This window comes from Cyprinodon tularosa, unplaced genomic scaffold, assembly GCF_016077235.1.
Source record: "Cyprinodon tularosa strain WSP-4 unplaced genomic scaffold, ASM1607723v1 ctg265, whole genome shotgun sequence".
In the NCBI taxonomy this organism is placed as follows: domain Eukaryota; kingdom Metazoa; phylum Chordata; class Actinopteri; order Cyprinodontiformes; family Cyprinodontidae; genus Cyprinodon; species Cyprinodon tularosa.
Window position 1 is genome coordinate 1149524 of NW_024038969.1, and position 15335 is coordinate 1164858.

The 15335-nt window shown below is 43.3% G+C and overlaps 1 protein-coding gene across 1 annotated transcript; it reads left to right on the top strand.

The window, feature by feature from the left end:
* The first annotated feature begins 4767 nt into the window (after window positions 1-4767).
* Window positions 4768-8600, top strand: LOC119786095. The gene has a single exon (XM_038289188.1). It carries the CDS (start codon window positions 4917-4919, stop codon window positions 8481-8483), a length of 3567 nt encoding a protein of 1188 aa, XP_038145116.1. The 5' UTR covers window positions 4768-4916; the 3' UTR covers window positions 8484-8600.
* Window positions 8601-15335: the final 6735 nt, after the last annotated feature.

The window sequence follows — 15335 nt, forward strand, 5'->3', positions numbered from 1 at the left end:
ACTGATTTATGCTTTATGGGGAGCATGCTGTCTAGCCCCCAGGTCATTTAATCTTGGCTCACTGATGTTACACTTGTCACAAGTTTTTGTCGGACGGACTAAGCCCTTGTGTGCTTCCAAGTGGGGGGTTTCAGAATGGGTTTACTGGACAGAAACAAGGTTTGTTCTCTTGCTTAATGTTATCAATATATATTTTTAACAAATTATGACACCAGTTATTTGGAGTGCCTAAATCATTCAAAAAAAAAAAAAGGATAGAAAAAGAATAGGGTTATCAGGGGCTCTTCTTCCTATGTGGGCCCTGGGTAGTCAGGTCCACTTTTTCCACCCAATACCACGCCCAGGAGATGGATTTCTAATGTTGGCCAAAACAGACTGAACTACTTATCTCTGATGTCTATTGAAAGAAATATTCTTTATGGATTGGATTTTACAAACTGATTAATAATTTCTCCATTACATTGCAGCTCATGAAAAATTCTAGTCTGCAATGTTGAAAATGTCACTTCCTCCATGAATCCCCCCCTCAACAGAAACGCCTTATCTTTTTCAAAGGTGTTTGTCAGTGAAGTTTTAAAAGCACTTAAAGGTCTTTATCGTCATAAATCTGGGGGACCATTTTCTAAACAACATATATTAAAGCTGAACCAGTCTCAAATTTTTAAACTCCCTTTCCAAAAAGAATATCATCCCATGTGGAAGGCTTCTTTCCTCCCCTGCCCCCCTATAAAAAGGTATGTTTTGCTTAGCAATTATGATCCTATTTGACAGCAGTAGAGTTTTGTTTTGTTCTGTTGTATGAAGCCTCAAGCACAATGCTAACTCTGACATTTTGAAATCAAACAAACATTCCTGGATGGAAACTGAAGTGTCTTCAAACTTAGAAACTAAGTTCAGTGGATTGTTTGTTAACTTTTTTGGAATAAATAATAAATTATCTGCTTAAAGAGTGTCCGTGTACAACTATCTTCTCACATCATCAACCTGGTGTAAGGAACTAGCACAGTACACTTAGGGCCGGATTTATCAAGATCCAATTTTGCGTGCAGTAATTTGCGCTCGCAAACTGGAATTTTGCGCGAGGGGCTGAACCATGGTTTGCGGGTGATTTAACAAGAGTGATTGCGTAACTGGTGGAAGGTGCAAAACTGTTGGAGACGCCCTATTTAAATGATGGTTTTGCGCGTTTTGTGGTTTGCGGCAAAGTAGTTTGTAGTCTGTACAAACTAGTGCATTAAGAAATTTAAATCTTACAGTGACCCCCAACAAAAAAAATAAATAAGTAAATAAATAAATATATATATATATATATATATATATATATATATATATTGGCAACCTTTATTCCCTAAGGTGGTATGTGCTGCAGTAAAAAAAACCCAAAAAAAAAAAAAAACAGGTGTTTTGTATTGGCCCGTGACTGTGGATGAGATCCCCTCAGCATTTGGCACGTTGCTCCACAGGCGCAGGGGGAGAACCCCGACCCCGTCGGACAGCACTTCTGAAAAAACGAGATTGGGAGATCCCAGCTCTCGCTGCAACCGTACGCTGGAATGACCCAGATGCAAAAAAGTGCAATGTTGCAAGGAGTTTTGTGATATCTGGTATTGCGTGGGTCCTCCTTGTGGCTGGCTCCAAATCCATTCGGAGTTCCCCCAACAGCTCCAAAATGGCAATGCTGGATAAACGATATGTTTTGATGATCGTTTCCTCGTTCATTCCAAAAATATTCACACGGAGTGAAAAAATGCGTTCTCTGCGTCTCCTTGCTTTATTTCCTTGTCTCCTTCTTGCGACAATAACCGCTGCCATGTGTGCGCAATTACGCATACAGACCATTTGCACCTTCTTTTGAAACGTGTTAAATATAGAGTCAGATACCGTTAGCAAAATTGCGTTCAGGTTTGATAAATCACTTTGCGAGTGCTAAATTAATATATTTACATGTTCTCCTCCCACAAGACGCACTTTAGCGTGTAAACGCCCCATATTGCATATTCATTGCAGAAAAAGTACTAAATGGATAAGAGGCGCTATTTAGCACGTTTTAAAGACCAAATCCTTTTAGCACGCTGTTGATAGATCAGTTTGTACATTTTTTAGCGTGCGCAGTGAAATAGCTCACGTTTTAATACACGCAAACCTTTGATAGATCCGGCCCTTAGAGTTACAGCAAATGTTGTAAATTACATTTTCAAAGCCTAGAACAATAATCACTACTGCACTTTTCATTGACCTGCCAAATGGCTGGTATATGCTGAACTCTACAATTCACAAAAAAATGCTTAAACACAGTTTACAGCATTTTTAATTTATGGCTTTTCCCCATTGTTTGTAATATTATGGCAGACTCGATGAGGAAGTGTAGACATAGACTACAAGAAAAAAGCAAATGTTGTTTCAAACAAATTCATTGAATCTTTCTGTAATCAAAGTGCAAGAGTAATTTCTGTACCAGAATTGTTCCAAATCTGTTTATTGTGTTGCTATTTATGGACCAAAACATGTGATGTCTATAGATTTTTATTTTTGCAAACTTTCACCAGTAGGAACTGTTGCTCACCTGCCATATTTTCCACAAAACACTCTTTGCATAGCTACAAATGTTTCTAGAGTCGGGAAAGTCAGGCCGTCAGGATGTTGCAGAGGGGCTTTGAATGTAAAATGACATAATATGGCCTCATATCATAGTCTGTGCCTTGTGGATATGTTAAGCATAAACCAACTGTTAGGCATTCCACAATGCTGATAATAATATCCTTTGTCAAAAGCTGTCAAATAATGGCTTATCAGTAAATGCTATAGGAATAATTTTTCCAATTTTCTTTGAGATCACAGTGTGTGCAACACCGTGATCTGTCATCAGATTACCTAACTATCACTAAAGATGGCCACAGGACTCCAGGACTTTAGATCGTTTTCAATTTATGTAAATTACATCTATAAAAATGTAATGACCTGAAACAGAAGACCCTGACTACAACCAGGGGCAACAGTTGTCGTTCGAACAGTTTATTCAAATATGAAACTGCCGCAGGTCAGGAGATATTCACAAGAGTCAGCAACTGGAACTTCTGGAAGGTGATTGAACAGTTGGGTGGCAGGCAGAAACAGATGGCAATGTTTCAAATGTTGAATTCTGGTTCACTAACCTTCTCAGATTTTGAAGACAAACTTTGAGATTTTCTGGAGAAGTCTATTGGCGTGTGATGTCACTTGAAAGATTTCTGAATCTGTCCAGGTAGGTTTGGCGGAATCCTTCTTTGACAGTTACTTGGTCCAGGGAAATGCACAGGGTCAGATCTGTGAAAGCAGAGACAGAGGCAGAATGATCAAGGGGAAAAACCAGAGTATGGAAACCAAGAGCTGGTCCAGAGTCAGAGCCAGGTGACCCGAGATCCAGAGACAACCCAGGGGAGAATCCGACAGCGAGATCAGGGCATTAAATATTGGTCAGAGTTCCAAAAACACACCATGACAGGTTCGATAGGGTTCATGCAGGCTCAGAGAATCAGGAGGCAGAATCAGGTCAGTAACACGCAGGCAGTAGTGATGTTATGAGATAAGCTAAGGCTTTGAAGAGTGTGTCAAGCAATGGAGGGGGCTTTCCATAAACTGCGTATTTAGACCTGCTTCATGTAGGGCAGTCATTGAAGTCAATTACATCCGAAGCATTCCTACTGCTATACCATGTCACTGCTTCAGGAAGTGGTTAGACTCACCTGCTAACTTTGACGGACATTTAACCCTTTAGACATAAGGCAAGTTATCGTTTTTGATCACTTGCATACCCCTTAGCCCCCCCATCCCTCAGTGAGGTCTAGAAGCACACGATTTATATCCAAGATACCGTATTTTCACGACCATAAGGCGCACCATACTAAAAGGCGCAGTCTCAGTTATGTGTGCCATTTCTGTATTTACCACACACATAAGGCGCACCGGACTATTGGGCGCGGGTTTTATATACAGGTACATGTCCTCTTCTACGTTTAAATACCTCTACTGCATATTTAAAAATAGAGCGGGGGCAAAACTGAGTATGATTGTGCTTTATTCATGTATTTATTACAAAGTATTAATCAAACCTGGGAGCTGGCCGTGAGACAGACACATCGCTGATGACACAGAGCGCTGTGATCACTCCTCTGAAACTGTTTATTGACGCATAAATTAACTTAAAATGCAGAAATCTGCCGGCAGAATATGGAAAAAACCACCTGGTCTCCTTACATACACCTCCCTCAGCCACGCTTTCATCATCTCCTCAATGAGGAGATGAGGAGTTCTGCATAAAGCACATACCTGTTCTTTTATACACAATCCACGCCCACACTTCCCCCTTTAACGTTCTCATGGTGGTCTCGAACGTCCACAGTAACAACACACATAGGGCGCACCGCACATTTTGAGGGGAAAAAAAGACGTTTATATGCGCCTTATAGTCATGAAAATACGGTACTTCTACGTGTATTTTTGCATTTGATCAGTTAGATGAGCCCTTGAATGATATATTTCCTAACATATAATTTAATTAAATTGCGTAAATTAACTTGAAAAAAAGTTAACAATTAAGAAAAAAAGGTAAAAAGCAAAGAGAAACAGGAAAAAAAAACTAATTGAAAAGTTAAAAAGTGAACTTAAAAAGTTAATAAGCTAAGTAACAAAAGTAAGAAATGTAAGTGCTTGTATCAGCATTAATACTCTAAGGTTATGGTGTAACAAACAAAAAAAAGGGTCAGTCACTCTGTAAATGTAAAGGCTTCACGGTGGCTCTGGTTGAGGAGGGGGGAGGCGTGGCGTAGTGCGCTACCTGGACACAAGTCGGGGAACTGATCACCCCCGGCTGGGTCGCCCGAGTGAGGGTGTATGACTAAGACCCGAAACACCCAGTGATCTCGGGAGAGTCACTGAAGATGTGTCCAGGTTGCACCACTAGGTGTATTACAATCCTAATCCAACATGGCAGAGCCATTGACTTTCAGGAAAGACTGGATGACAACCCCGAAAGTGTGGTGACATCTGGAGAGACAGAGGACAGCTCGGAGAGACGGCAACTGGGGCAGGTAGGGGTAGCATCCCGAACTGCAGCTCCCGCAAGGGAGCACCCTAACAACGCTACGAAGAACCCTAAAGAGTTATACCCCCAGGGGTGCCCGAGAGGGGGGGAGAATGAGCACCCCAACTGGACGGATTCTATGGTAACGACCCTTGCAAACGGACAGTTGACGACGAGTGCAGTCTGCAAATGTGGCAAGGTCTGCAAAAATCTGAAAGGTCTGAAGATTCACCAGACCAAGATGCGCTGTTTAAGGAACCCCGTGGAGCAACGCACAGTGCCAGTACCCAGTACGGCATCTGGTGAGACGGAGGAGGATCCGGGCCCGGAGTCACCCCACAGTGCCCAGAGCCTCCATGCACTACCGGCGACGCCCCAAAGCAGAGCCTCAGAACATCGACAGATTTTGTGGCCCGCTGCCAACAAGGAGTCGGAGTGGCTTCAGTTTGATAAGGATGTTGATTCAGCCCTAGAAGTAACAGCGAAGGGTGATGTGGACCAGAGGCTCAAGACAATGAGCACATTCATAATCAGCATTGCATCAGACAGGTTTGGCATCAAGGAACATCGTGCCACCAAGACAACTAATGTAGCAATTCCAAACCGGCGTGAGAAAAAGATCGCTCAACTCAGACAAGAGCTGAGGGCACTAAGGTACCAGTACAGGAAGGCGAGTGACGAAGAGAAGAAGGCCTTGGCAGAACTAAGGATTGTGGTGAGGGAGAGGCTGCTCATCCTCCGCCGTGCTGAGTGGCACAGGAAGAGAGGAAAGGAGAGGGCCCGCAAGCGCAGCTCCTTTATCGCAAACCCATTTGGATTTGCAAAGAAACTGCTGGGAGAGAAATGCAGTGGCCAGCTCTCATGTCCGAAGGAAGACATCAACCGCCACTTAAGGAACACTTACAGTGACGGCATGAGAGACCAAGACCTTGGCCCCTGTGAAGCCCTGATATGCCCATCTGAACCCAGTACACTTTTTGACACCAGAACACCCACCTTTAAGGAGGTCAAAGAGGTAATCAAAGCGTCAAGAGCTGCATCAGCACCAGGCCCCAGTGGAGTCCCATACAAGGTCTTCAAACATTGCCCCCGCCTGCTGGAGCGTCTGTGGAAGATCTTCAGAGCTATCTGGAAAAGAGGGAAGGTGCCCCAGATGTGGAAGCATGCAGAGGGAGTATGGATTCCCAAAGAGGAAAACGCAAAGAACATTGAGCAGTTCAGATCAATATCCCTCCTCAGTGTGGAGTGCAAGGCCTTCTTTAAGGTAATTTCCAACCGTCTCATGGAATTTCTGCTGAAGAACTCCTACATCGATACATCTGTGCAAAAGTGGGGTGTGCCAGGAGTCCCGGGGTGTATCGAGCACACTGGTGTAGTGACACAGCTGATCCGTGAGGCGAGAGAGAGCAGGGGTGATTTGGCGGTTCTTTGGCTGGACCTCGCCAATGCTTATGGATCGATTCCGCACAAGTTGGTGGAATTATCCCTGAGCAGATATCATGTCCCAGAGAAGGTGCGGCACCTCATCCTGGACTATTATGAAGATTTTAGTCTCAGGGTGTCCTCAGGGGCATCAACATCGGATTGGCACCGTCTGGAAAAAGGAATAATCACTGGCTGCACGATCTCTGTCTCCCTGTTTGCCCTCGCCATGAATATGTTGGTTAAGTCAGCAGAAGTAGAGTGCCGAGGCCCATTATCCAAATCTGGTACCCGGCAGCCACCAATCCGAGCATTTATGGATGACCTCACGGTAACTACTACATCAGTGCCTGGGTGCAGATGGTTGCTGCAAGGCCTGGATAGACTCATCTCTTGGGCAAGGATGAGTTTCAAGCCTGGGAAGTCCAGATCCCTGGTCTTGCGGAAAGGGAAGGTAACGGACCGCTTCCGCTTCAGCCTGGGAAATACCACTATTCCATCTGTGTCTGAAAAACCAGTGAAGAGCCTTGGAAAGCTCTTCAATGGTGATCTGAAGGACACCGCTGCACGGCAAGCAACCAGCACCAACCTTAACCAGTGGCTCCTAGCTGTTGACAAGTCTGGACTTCCTGGGAAGTTCAAGGCTTGGATCTATCAGCACAACATCCTGCCCCGTCTCCTCTGGCCTTTGCTGATGTATGAGATCCCACTTACGACCGTGGAGGGCTTTGAGAGGAAGATCAGTCAGTACCTGCGCAGGTGGCTGGGCTTGCCTCGCAGTCTGAGCAGTATTGCCCTGTTTGGACATGGGACCAAGCTCACGCTCCCGTTGAGCAGCGTGTCAGAGGAGTTCAAGGTTGCCCGGGCTAGAGAAGTCCTTCTCTACAGAGACTCCACTGATGGGAAGGTGTCTTCAGCAGGGATAGAGGTCCGCACTGGAAGAAAGTGGCGTGCCAAGGACGCAGTGGAAAGAGCCGAGGCGAGGCTGCATCACAGCACCATGGTGGGTACAGTGGCCACAGGGCGGGCAGGGCTGGGCAGCAACCCGAAGCCCTGCTACAACAGAGTGACAGGGAAGGACAGGCGTAAACTCATCCAAGAGGAGGTTCGGGCAGAGGTGGAAGAAGCTCGCTTCAGCAGGGTGGTGGGCATGAGCAAGCAGGGGGCCTGGACCAAGTGGGAGCATGTTTCCAGCCGTAAGATCACCTGGACTGATGTATGGAGGGCGGAGCCACATCATTTCAGGTTCCTCGTCCAAGCGGTGTATGATGTCCTCCCGAGCCCCACTAACCTGTTCACCTGGGGCCTGATAGAATCACCTGCGTGTCAACTCTGCCAGAGGAAAGGGTCTCTTGAGCACATCCTAAGCTGCTGCCCAAAGGCCCTGGGAGATGGCAGATACCGCTGGCGCCATGACCAGGTCCTGCGGGCAATAGCAGATACCATCTGCACTGGCATAAACACCAGCAAGAGTCAACCTCTAAGCAGGAGCATGATTGCCTTTGTTCGAGCAGGGGAGAAACTGCAACCCTCCAAGAAGACCCAAAGGGGCCTGCTCATGACAGCAAGGGACTGGCAGCTCTTGGTCGATCTGGGGAGGCAGTTGAGATTCCCGGATTACATCGCAGCCACGACACTCCGCCCGGACATGGTGCTGTCATCAACTTCCACCAGGCAGGTTGTGCTGCTTGAACTAACTGTTCCTTGGGAGGACAGAATAGAGGAAGCCCAGGAGAGGAAGAGGGCTAAATACACAGAACTTGTGGCTGAGTGCCGGAGGAATGGCTGGAAGGCCCGCTGTGAGCCTATTGAAGTGGGCTGCAGGGGCTTCGCAGGCAGATCTCTACACCGTGTCCTTGGACTCCTAGGGATTTGCGGTCTGCAGAGACGAAGAGCAACCAAGAACATCTTGGAAGCAGCTGAAAAGGCTTCTAGGTGGCTCTGGTTGAGGAGGGGGGAGGCGTGGCGTAGTGCGCTACCTGGACACAAGTCGGGGAACTGATCACCCCCGGCTGGGTCGCCCGAGTGAGGGTGTATGACTAAGACCCGAAACACCCAGTGATCTCGGGAGAGTCACTGAAGATGTGTCCAGGTTGCACCACTAGGTGTATTACAATCCTTTCCATGTTTTTTGCTTAATATATTCAGGCATGTTGGCGTTTGTAGTTATTATATTTCCCTTAATTTTTGCCATCTTCAAAATATACATATTTTTTTAATGCTACAAAAGTAATAAGGTCTTTTCCTGTCCTCAAATAACAATCTTGGCTTAAAAGTTTAATTGCAATGGGTGCCCTATAAAGGGTTAAACAGCCTCAGTATTCAGTCAAGATGTGGATGTTTGTAGGAGAGTTGAGGTCAGCTGAACAGAGTTTGAATATAATATAAAGAAAAGACTGATTGGAAAGATAAGCAATCTAGTTAGGGAAGTCGATCCAGGTCAGGGGAGAACAGATCAGGCAGGAACAGTTCAGGGACCCAGTAGTTTTCTGCTCGATCAGAGGTTCCGACACAAACAGGAAAGAGGGGGATACGGGCTTCCAGGAATCCTCAGAGCATGAAGGCAGGTTCAGAGTGCCGTGCGTCGAGCAACCAGCTCAGACAGAAACGCGCCAGAAACGGACTGGCAGAATCCAGCAGGAGTCCAAAGGTGGTTCGGGCGAAAAGGTCAGACAGAGACAGACAGGGCCAGAGAATGAGAGGGAACTGGATCAGGATCAGAATCACTAGGGAAACGCTGAAACGTTCTCACCACTGGTTCTGGGATAAACTCGCCTGAAGACACTGAGACACTGGCTCTGGAATAATCTCTTCATTGAAACAGGGACATGAACCATGGACTAACTAGAACTTAGGAAAACAGAACCTAAAGCATCTAACAGGGAACAAACAAAGAGCAATCAATGATCTGACCCCAATAGCTGGAACTGATCCCAATATAAAGGAACAGACGCAGGTGGATGAGATTAGTGGTAATTGGAAAACCAGGCAGAGATAGGCAGGTGAGTGAAATGAACAATTAAGGTGAGCTATCAGGGCAGATCATGACAGAGGCTGTGTTCGAATTTATGGGCTGCATCTTCCAAGGACCCGGTCTACCTGGACTGGATCCTTCAAAGTCCTTGAAATTAAGGAGACCGGAAGAGTTTTGGCTGTGAATTCAAACAGATCTACTTTTCAGCTGCTTTTATCACAGTACACTCTGTAGCCTAGCAACCATGACAGTTGACACACAAAGCAGGAAAAGAATGAATACCAAACTCTCCAAACCATTTCTTTTTAAAAAAAATTTTTATATATATATAAAATGTGGCTGAGTAATATATATTTTTAGTATTATATATTTTTTATATTATATTTTTTAATAATATATATTTTTTATATATATTGTAAAGTGAACAAAGACTGCACTCATGAGAATAAAGAGTGGAATAAAGGTAACAACCAGCAGGAGCATGTAAAAAAAAAAAATAAGAAGAAAATGTAATGATATAAACCTTATTCAGTTAAATAACATTTTACAGTCATTTTCCATGTTCCCGCTATTTTCAAATATCCATTACTGCAGAAATGTCCATAGCTGTACATTGGTTATTTATTCTCCAGGTTCACAGTTTAATATTGTTAAAACACTTTACAGTACAGTGTTTAATTGTTTATATTTCAACTCTCAACAATTATGTTATTCTTACACACGCCTCCCCCCGCAGCCACTGCAGGTCCACAGCTGGGCATTCTGTTTTTAATAAACATTTTGAATCTTCCTACTGTCTGTCTCGCCAAGAATATAGAGTCCTCAGTTCTGAGCTCATTACATATCAATGTCCAAGACCACTCAGGTCTTCTAGTTCAAGCCTAATCTGTCCACCCAGGAGTAGAACCAAACATGGAGAAGCAGCATTTAGTTCCTATGCTCCACTTATCTGAAAGAAATTGATGGAACACTGTAAAAATGCTTAAATACTGAGTTCTTTTAAGTTTAAGCAAATACTTGTTTACTCCTTGGGAGCAGTTTAATAGTTCCCCTGTTTCCGTGGGTCCTTGACTGGCTTGCTTTTTTGCTGGGCTGAACTTGGCTGGAAATTGGAGGCCATTCGGGTGGCTTTCATTGTGAAAGGGAAATTTTAAAACAACACTACTGTACTTTTTGCTCTTACTTGGGTTAAAATATGGAGTAGTTACTCTTAATTGAGTAAAACATTTGGCTTCTCTACCCACCTCTGATGAACACACACTGTCTGATATCTTTTTGCAGATCCATAATAGATCTTCTCTTGATCTCCTTACAGTAGGTCCTGTTAGCTATACATAAATATGTAGTGAATCAGTATCTAATGTTTCGACATCAAATAAAAAAATATGCAATGAATAAAGTGTCATTGCTCTGAGTATACTCATAGTTAAATTCAAATTTTGAAATAATCTGGATATCCAGAAAAAAGGAAAGAAGTTTCAACTGTTTTAAAATTATTGGAAGGAGTTGTTGTGGTCCGACTTCTGTGTTGCTCACAGGCCTTTAATATGCTGTTTATGCTCCTTGGAGCCCTTGTTGCCTTTGCAGAGCAGCAGAGACATGAGGTAACAGGAGGATGGAGAAGTTTGCTGCGGAGCAGGGTTAAGTGGAGCTTAACAAAGTGTAAATTGGGGGTCATCTTTAAAAGGCTGTCTGAAGGTTTTGTCTGACTGTTTGTGTTGTACACAAATATGAACTCCATTAACACTTTAATATAATACATATGCATATCATAAGGGGGAGGACACATAGATCTAAAGCACAACAAAAAACATCAATAAGTTAAAGTATACACACGTTGTAAATTATATAACAGAACAGGGAAAGGCATCATCTGCCACCTACTGAAGGTTTTTGGTGGTCACTTTTATTTAAGGGTTACAACTGAATATGCATGCCATTTTCCAAAAATGTCCTTTGTCACACTTAGTTTTACATTCACACCTGCCACTTGCCAAGTACAGCTGCGCTGTGCTGACTGATGACTACTTAAATAATAATAAAAAATATCTAAGATATTCCTTACTAAAAATTAATTAAAAAAATTTACATTTCATAAGAATATATCACTTAGAGTACTGGTGTATACCTTCTTCTGATGCTGGACCTACAGTTCTCAAATGGAAGCTGCAAGTTTTCCAGTTTACAGTATATCCCACCAATTACTACTTTGGGTCCCTCAGCAAGACCCTTAGTCCCAGACTGATCCCTGGGTGTTGCATATTGGTAGCCTACTATTCCTAAATGGATGGGCTAAATGCAGAAGATGCATTTCATTGTTATGTACAAATTTGCAATGATTAAAAGTGTTTAACTGAAATTCGCCTCTTCTATTTCATTAAAACCACAGTTCCCACTGAACATGCATTATTGTGTTTGTATTGGAAAGCTTATATAATGACATTTAAATGACAAATAATCTTTGTAAGCACATGCATACCTTAGTTGTATATTGGTTAATCTGGTTAAATCGAAAGCATCTCAGCCCTGATAGCTTTCAAAAGCGCAGCCGTCCTCGAGTGCGGCTGTGCATTTTCTTTCTGTATTTTCTGTCCATAACTGAGTATTTACGCCATAAAAAAGTATGTTCCCTGTAGCACTATAGGGTGTATGCTAAGTGTTAAAGGTTTCAGCAGACAGTTTAACATATTTTACATTACAATAACATGGTAGTATAAGTAGGTCTCTTTCAAAAGCTCCACCTAGCCTTGAAACAACTAAATTGTTAATGGCAGGTCTCTGTTAAACTTCCTGACATGCCAAGGTGATAATGTAGCCTTTTGTTTCTGGTGTGTTAGAAATGTGATGCATAAAAATCTGTAGGCCCTTGAAGACAAGCATTATCCATCCCTGCCATATTCAATTTAAAAAGATATCTTTAGGTTTTTTTCAAACTGCACAGATGGACCCAGTATTCAAGGTGAGACAGTCAGTAGGAAAGTTCAAAACGTTTATTAAAATAAAAGCAAACAAAACTAAAGTGGAGCTGCTAGGATCTGCGGCTCGCAGATGCTGCAGGAGGGGGGCGGGGCACCGCCCAACCTCAAACACTCTGTGGGAGAAACATAGGTAAGTGACCACGATCATCTGACAGAAGATAATGATCTAAGTGAGTCACTTACCTGGTTCAACAATCCAGTCCGTCTCCCTGAAATTGGGCACAATCCAGCCGCTGGACTGAAGACTGATGCGGCACGCGTCACCCAGAGTGTCCACGGAGCAGCAGACCTGGAGGACTGCAGGAAGCCGATCCTGGACAGGGATGCAGAACAGGCAGGAAGAGACAGAACAGGCAGGATGGAGGCTTCCAGGCATCCTAGAGCTCCCAGGCAGGTTCAGAGTCCAAAAGAGTCCGAAAACCTGACCAGGCAGAGATGCACAGAAGCAGACAAAATCAGGTGCAGAAGAGCAGGCTTAGTGGAAGAGGGTAGCAGAGACAGGACGTGGAATTAGTACTTGATGCAGGACCTTTAAACTGGTCTCCTTCTTGGAGCCAGGCTTACTGGAATAAAAACTGATCCTCCCCACGTAAAGAGCCAAAAACACAAAGGACTCAGCAGGGGGAGGAACAGTGGACGAGCAGGAGATGAGACAGACTCAAAACCCTCTTTCCATTGGCCGACAGGATCCAGGACATGAACCTTGGAATAACCAGAACTAAACAGAAGTCAACATCTAACGATCTAGTTAGATAGCTGCACCTGAGCTCACTATAAGGGAAACTTAGGTGGATGAGATTAATGATAATTAGGAGCTGGAAAGAGTGAAGCAGGTGAAAGGCATGAGTAATTAAGGGATGCTACCACAGCAGATCATGAAAGCTTTCTCCTCACATATTTTATTCCTCTCTGTTGAAAATATTGCAATGGATTAAAGAAATATATTAGACATCGATATATGAGGGTTTTTTAATGAACACCTAAATATTTAATGTGGTCGCCTAATTTCTCAGATGACAGCACTGTTGGTCAGGAAACCAGCAATTTGTATACTTTAGAGCAAATCTGAAGTCACTCCACAGATTTTATACACTAACCAGCTTACATTCATTTTTAATTATACTGCATTAGATTAAATGTATTTATGACACTCCCGGCCCAGACTTCAATTCTAAGTTGAGTGTTGAGGAGCTAGAGCAGAATTGGGCAACTCCAGTCCCAGAGGGATGGTATTCTGCAACAACAAGACATTCCCCAGTCCAGCAAACCTCAGATAGCTGAATTACATCCTCAGTATGCAGGCTGTCCAGAATCCTATTGAAATTGTTAAATTATTTGAGTCTGAGTGTACACATATCTAAAAGTGTTAGGACTCTGCCCCTAGAGGACTGGAGTTACCAGTCCATGCTTTAGAGCAGACATGCCCAAAGTCGGTCCTCGAGGGCCGCTGTCCTGCAGGTTTTAGTGGCTTCCCACTTAAGCCCAGCTGATTTTACTTGATAGCTGATTAACAGGCTGTTGCTGAACTTCAATCATCAGAATCAGCTGTGCTAAAGCAGGGAAACCTCTAAAACCTGCAGGACAGCAGCCCTTGAGGACCGACTTTGGGCATGCCTGTTTTAGAGCATTAGGCTAAGGCTTTTACACCGCTGGTCCTGATGCACAGTTCAAATCTTTTGCTGAAATCTTTTTTTTTTTTTATTCCTTTAGCGTGGTTGCTCATGCTACTATTTAAATGTGACTGTGAAAAATTATTTGTCTAAACTGGTCAACTGGCCCCGAAGCAGTGTTCTGTCAGTTCATAGGCCATAATACTGGCATACATACAGTTAATACGAAGTTAATGTGCATAAGGAGCCGTGAGTTCCCCATAAGCAACAAAAGCCAAGAAAAATTTGGTAATAACGTTAACTGCTACTGTATGTCAGGGTGTCATACAGCCATAAATATCAAATTGTATGACAATCTTACTAGCTGCTACATCAGGCATTAAAGTTGTGAAAGCAGTTTAGCTTTAAATTCTGTTCAACTACAACTTTTTGTTTATTATACTACGCATACATGATCTCGCCTAGTTCACTTTTTGTATGCTATTCTGGTAAGTTTGTGTGTTTACCTTCAACTACAACTTTAGTTATATCAAGCACAAATAAAGTAGCCTAGAAGACTTGTATGAGACGATGTATGTTATTCTCTTAAAGTTGTGCTACATGTATGCTACTCTGACAGAGTGTGATGAACTGACCGAACACTGGCCCACATGGGCATAATGAAAGTGTAGATATACAAAGGGTAAAGTACATTGGGTTTTACAAAGCAGATTCGGCTATTTCTGCTGAGAAGTCTCTGTGTGGACATGAAGTGGGACAAATATGATTTAGGACTAAGGAAGCTAGTCAAATCTAATATTTTGAAGTGAAAATATTAATGAAAATGGCCCATTCAGACTGCAAAGAAAAGTCTGATTTGGGGTCACATATGGGCAAAAATATCACATATGGCTTTTATTAGCCTAATGTTTTAAGTCTACTCTGAATTCTTGTTTTTTTGTGACTTAATTGCACACTCTTTTTATGCGTTTTGTTTGTCAAATTTCTCTGATAACATTTGAGTCCTTTTCACTGAATAATGAGTACATATGCTCTTTAAAAGATGTCTGCAAGTGCCTGCTGCTAATACTACACAGCTGCGCAGAGTGTATGACTTCAGTTCCCTTCTTTATTACAGCCAGGCATATTAGGTTGGCCTCTCTCCTCTTAATGCATAGATACACACAATCAATACACGATTGCACAGAGGAGGAACGTGTGCTTGATTACATTATTACTGAGTTATGGTTTTTGCAGCAAGGCATTTCCTCTGTGTATACCTTGCTGCAGTAATTTTGCACCTTGTAACTCAT

Coding starts and splice junctions, on each gene's coding strand:
- LOC119786095 (XM_038289188.1), top strand. CDS start 4,917: ATGTGTCCAGGTTGCACCACTAGGTGTATTACAATCCTAATCCAACAT.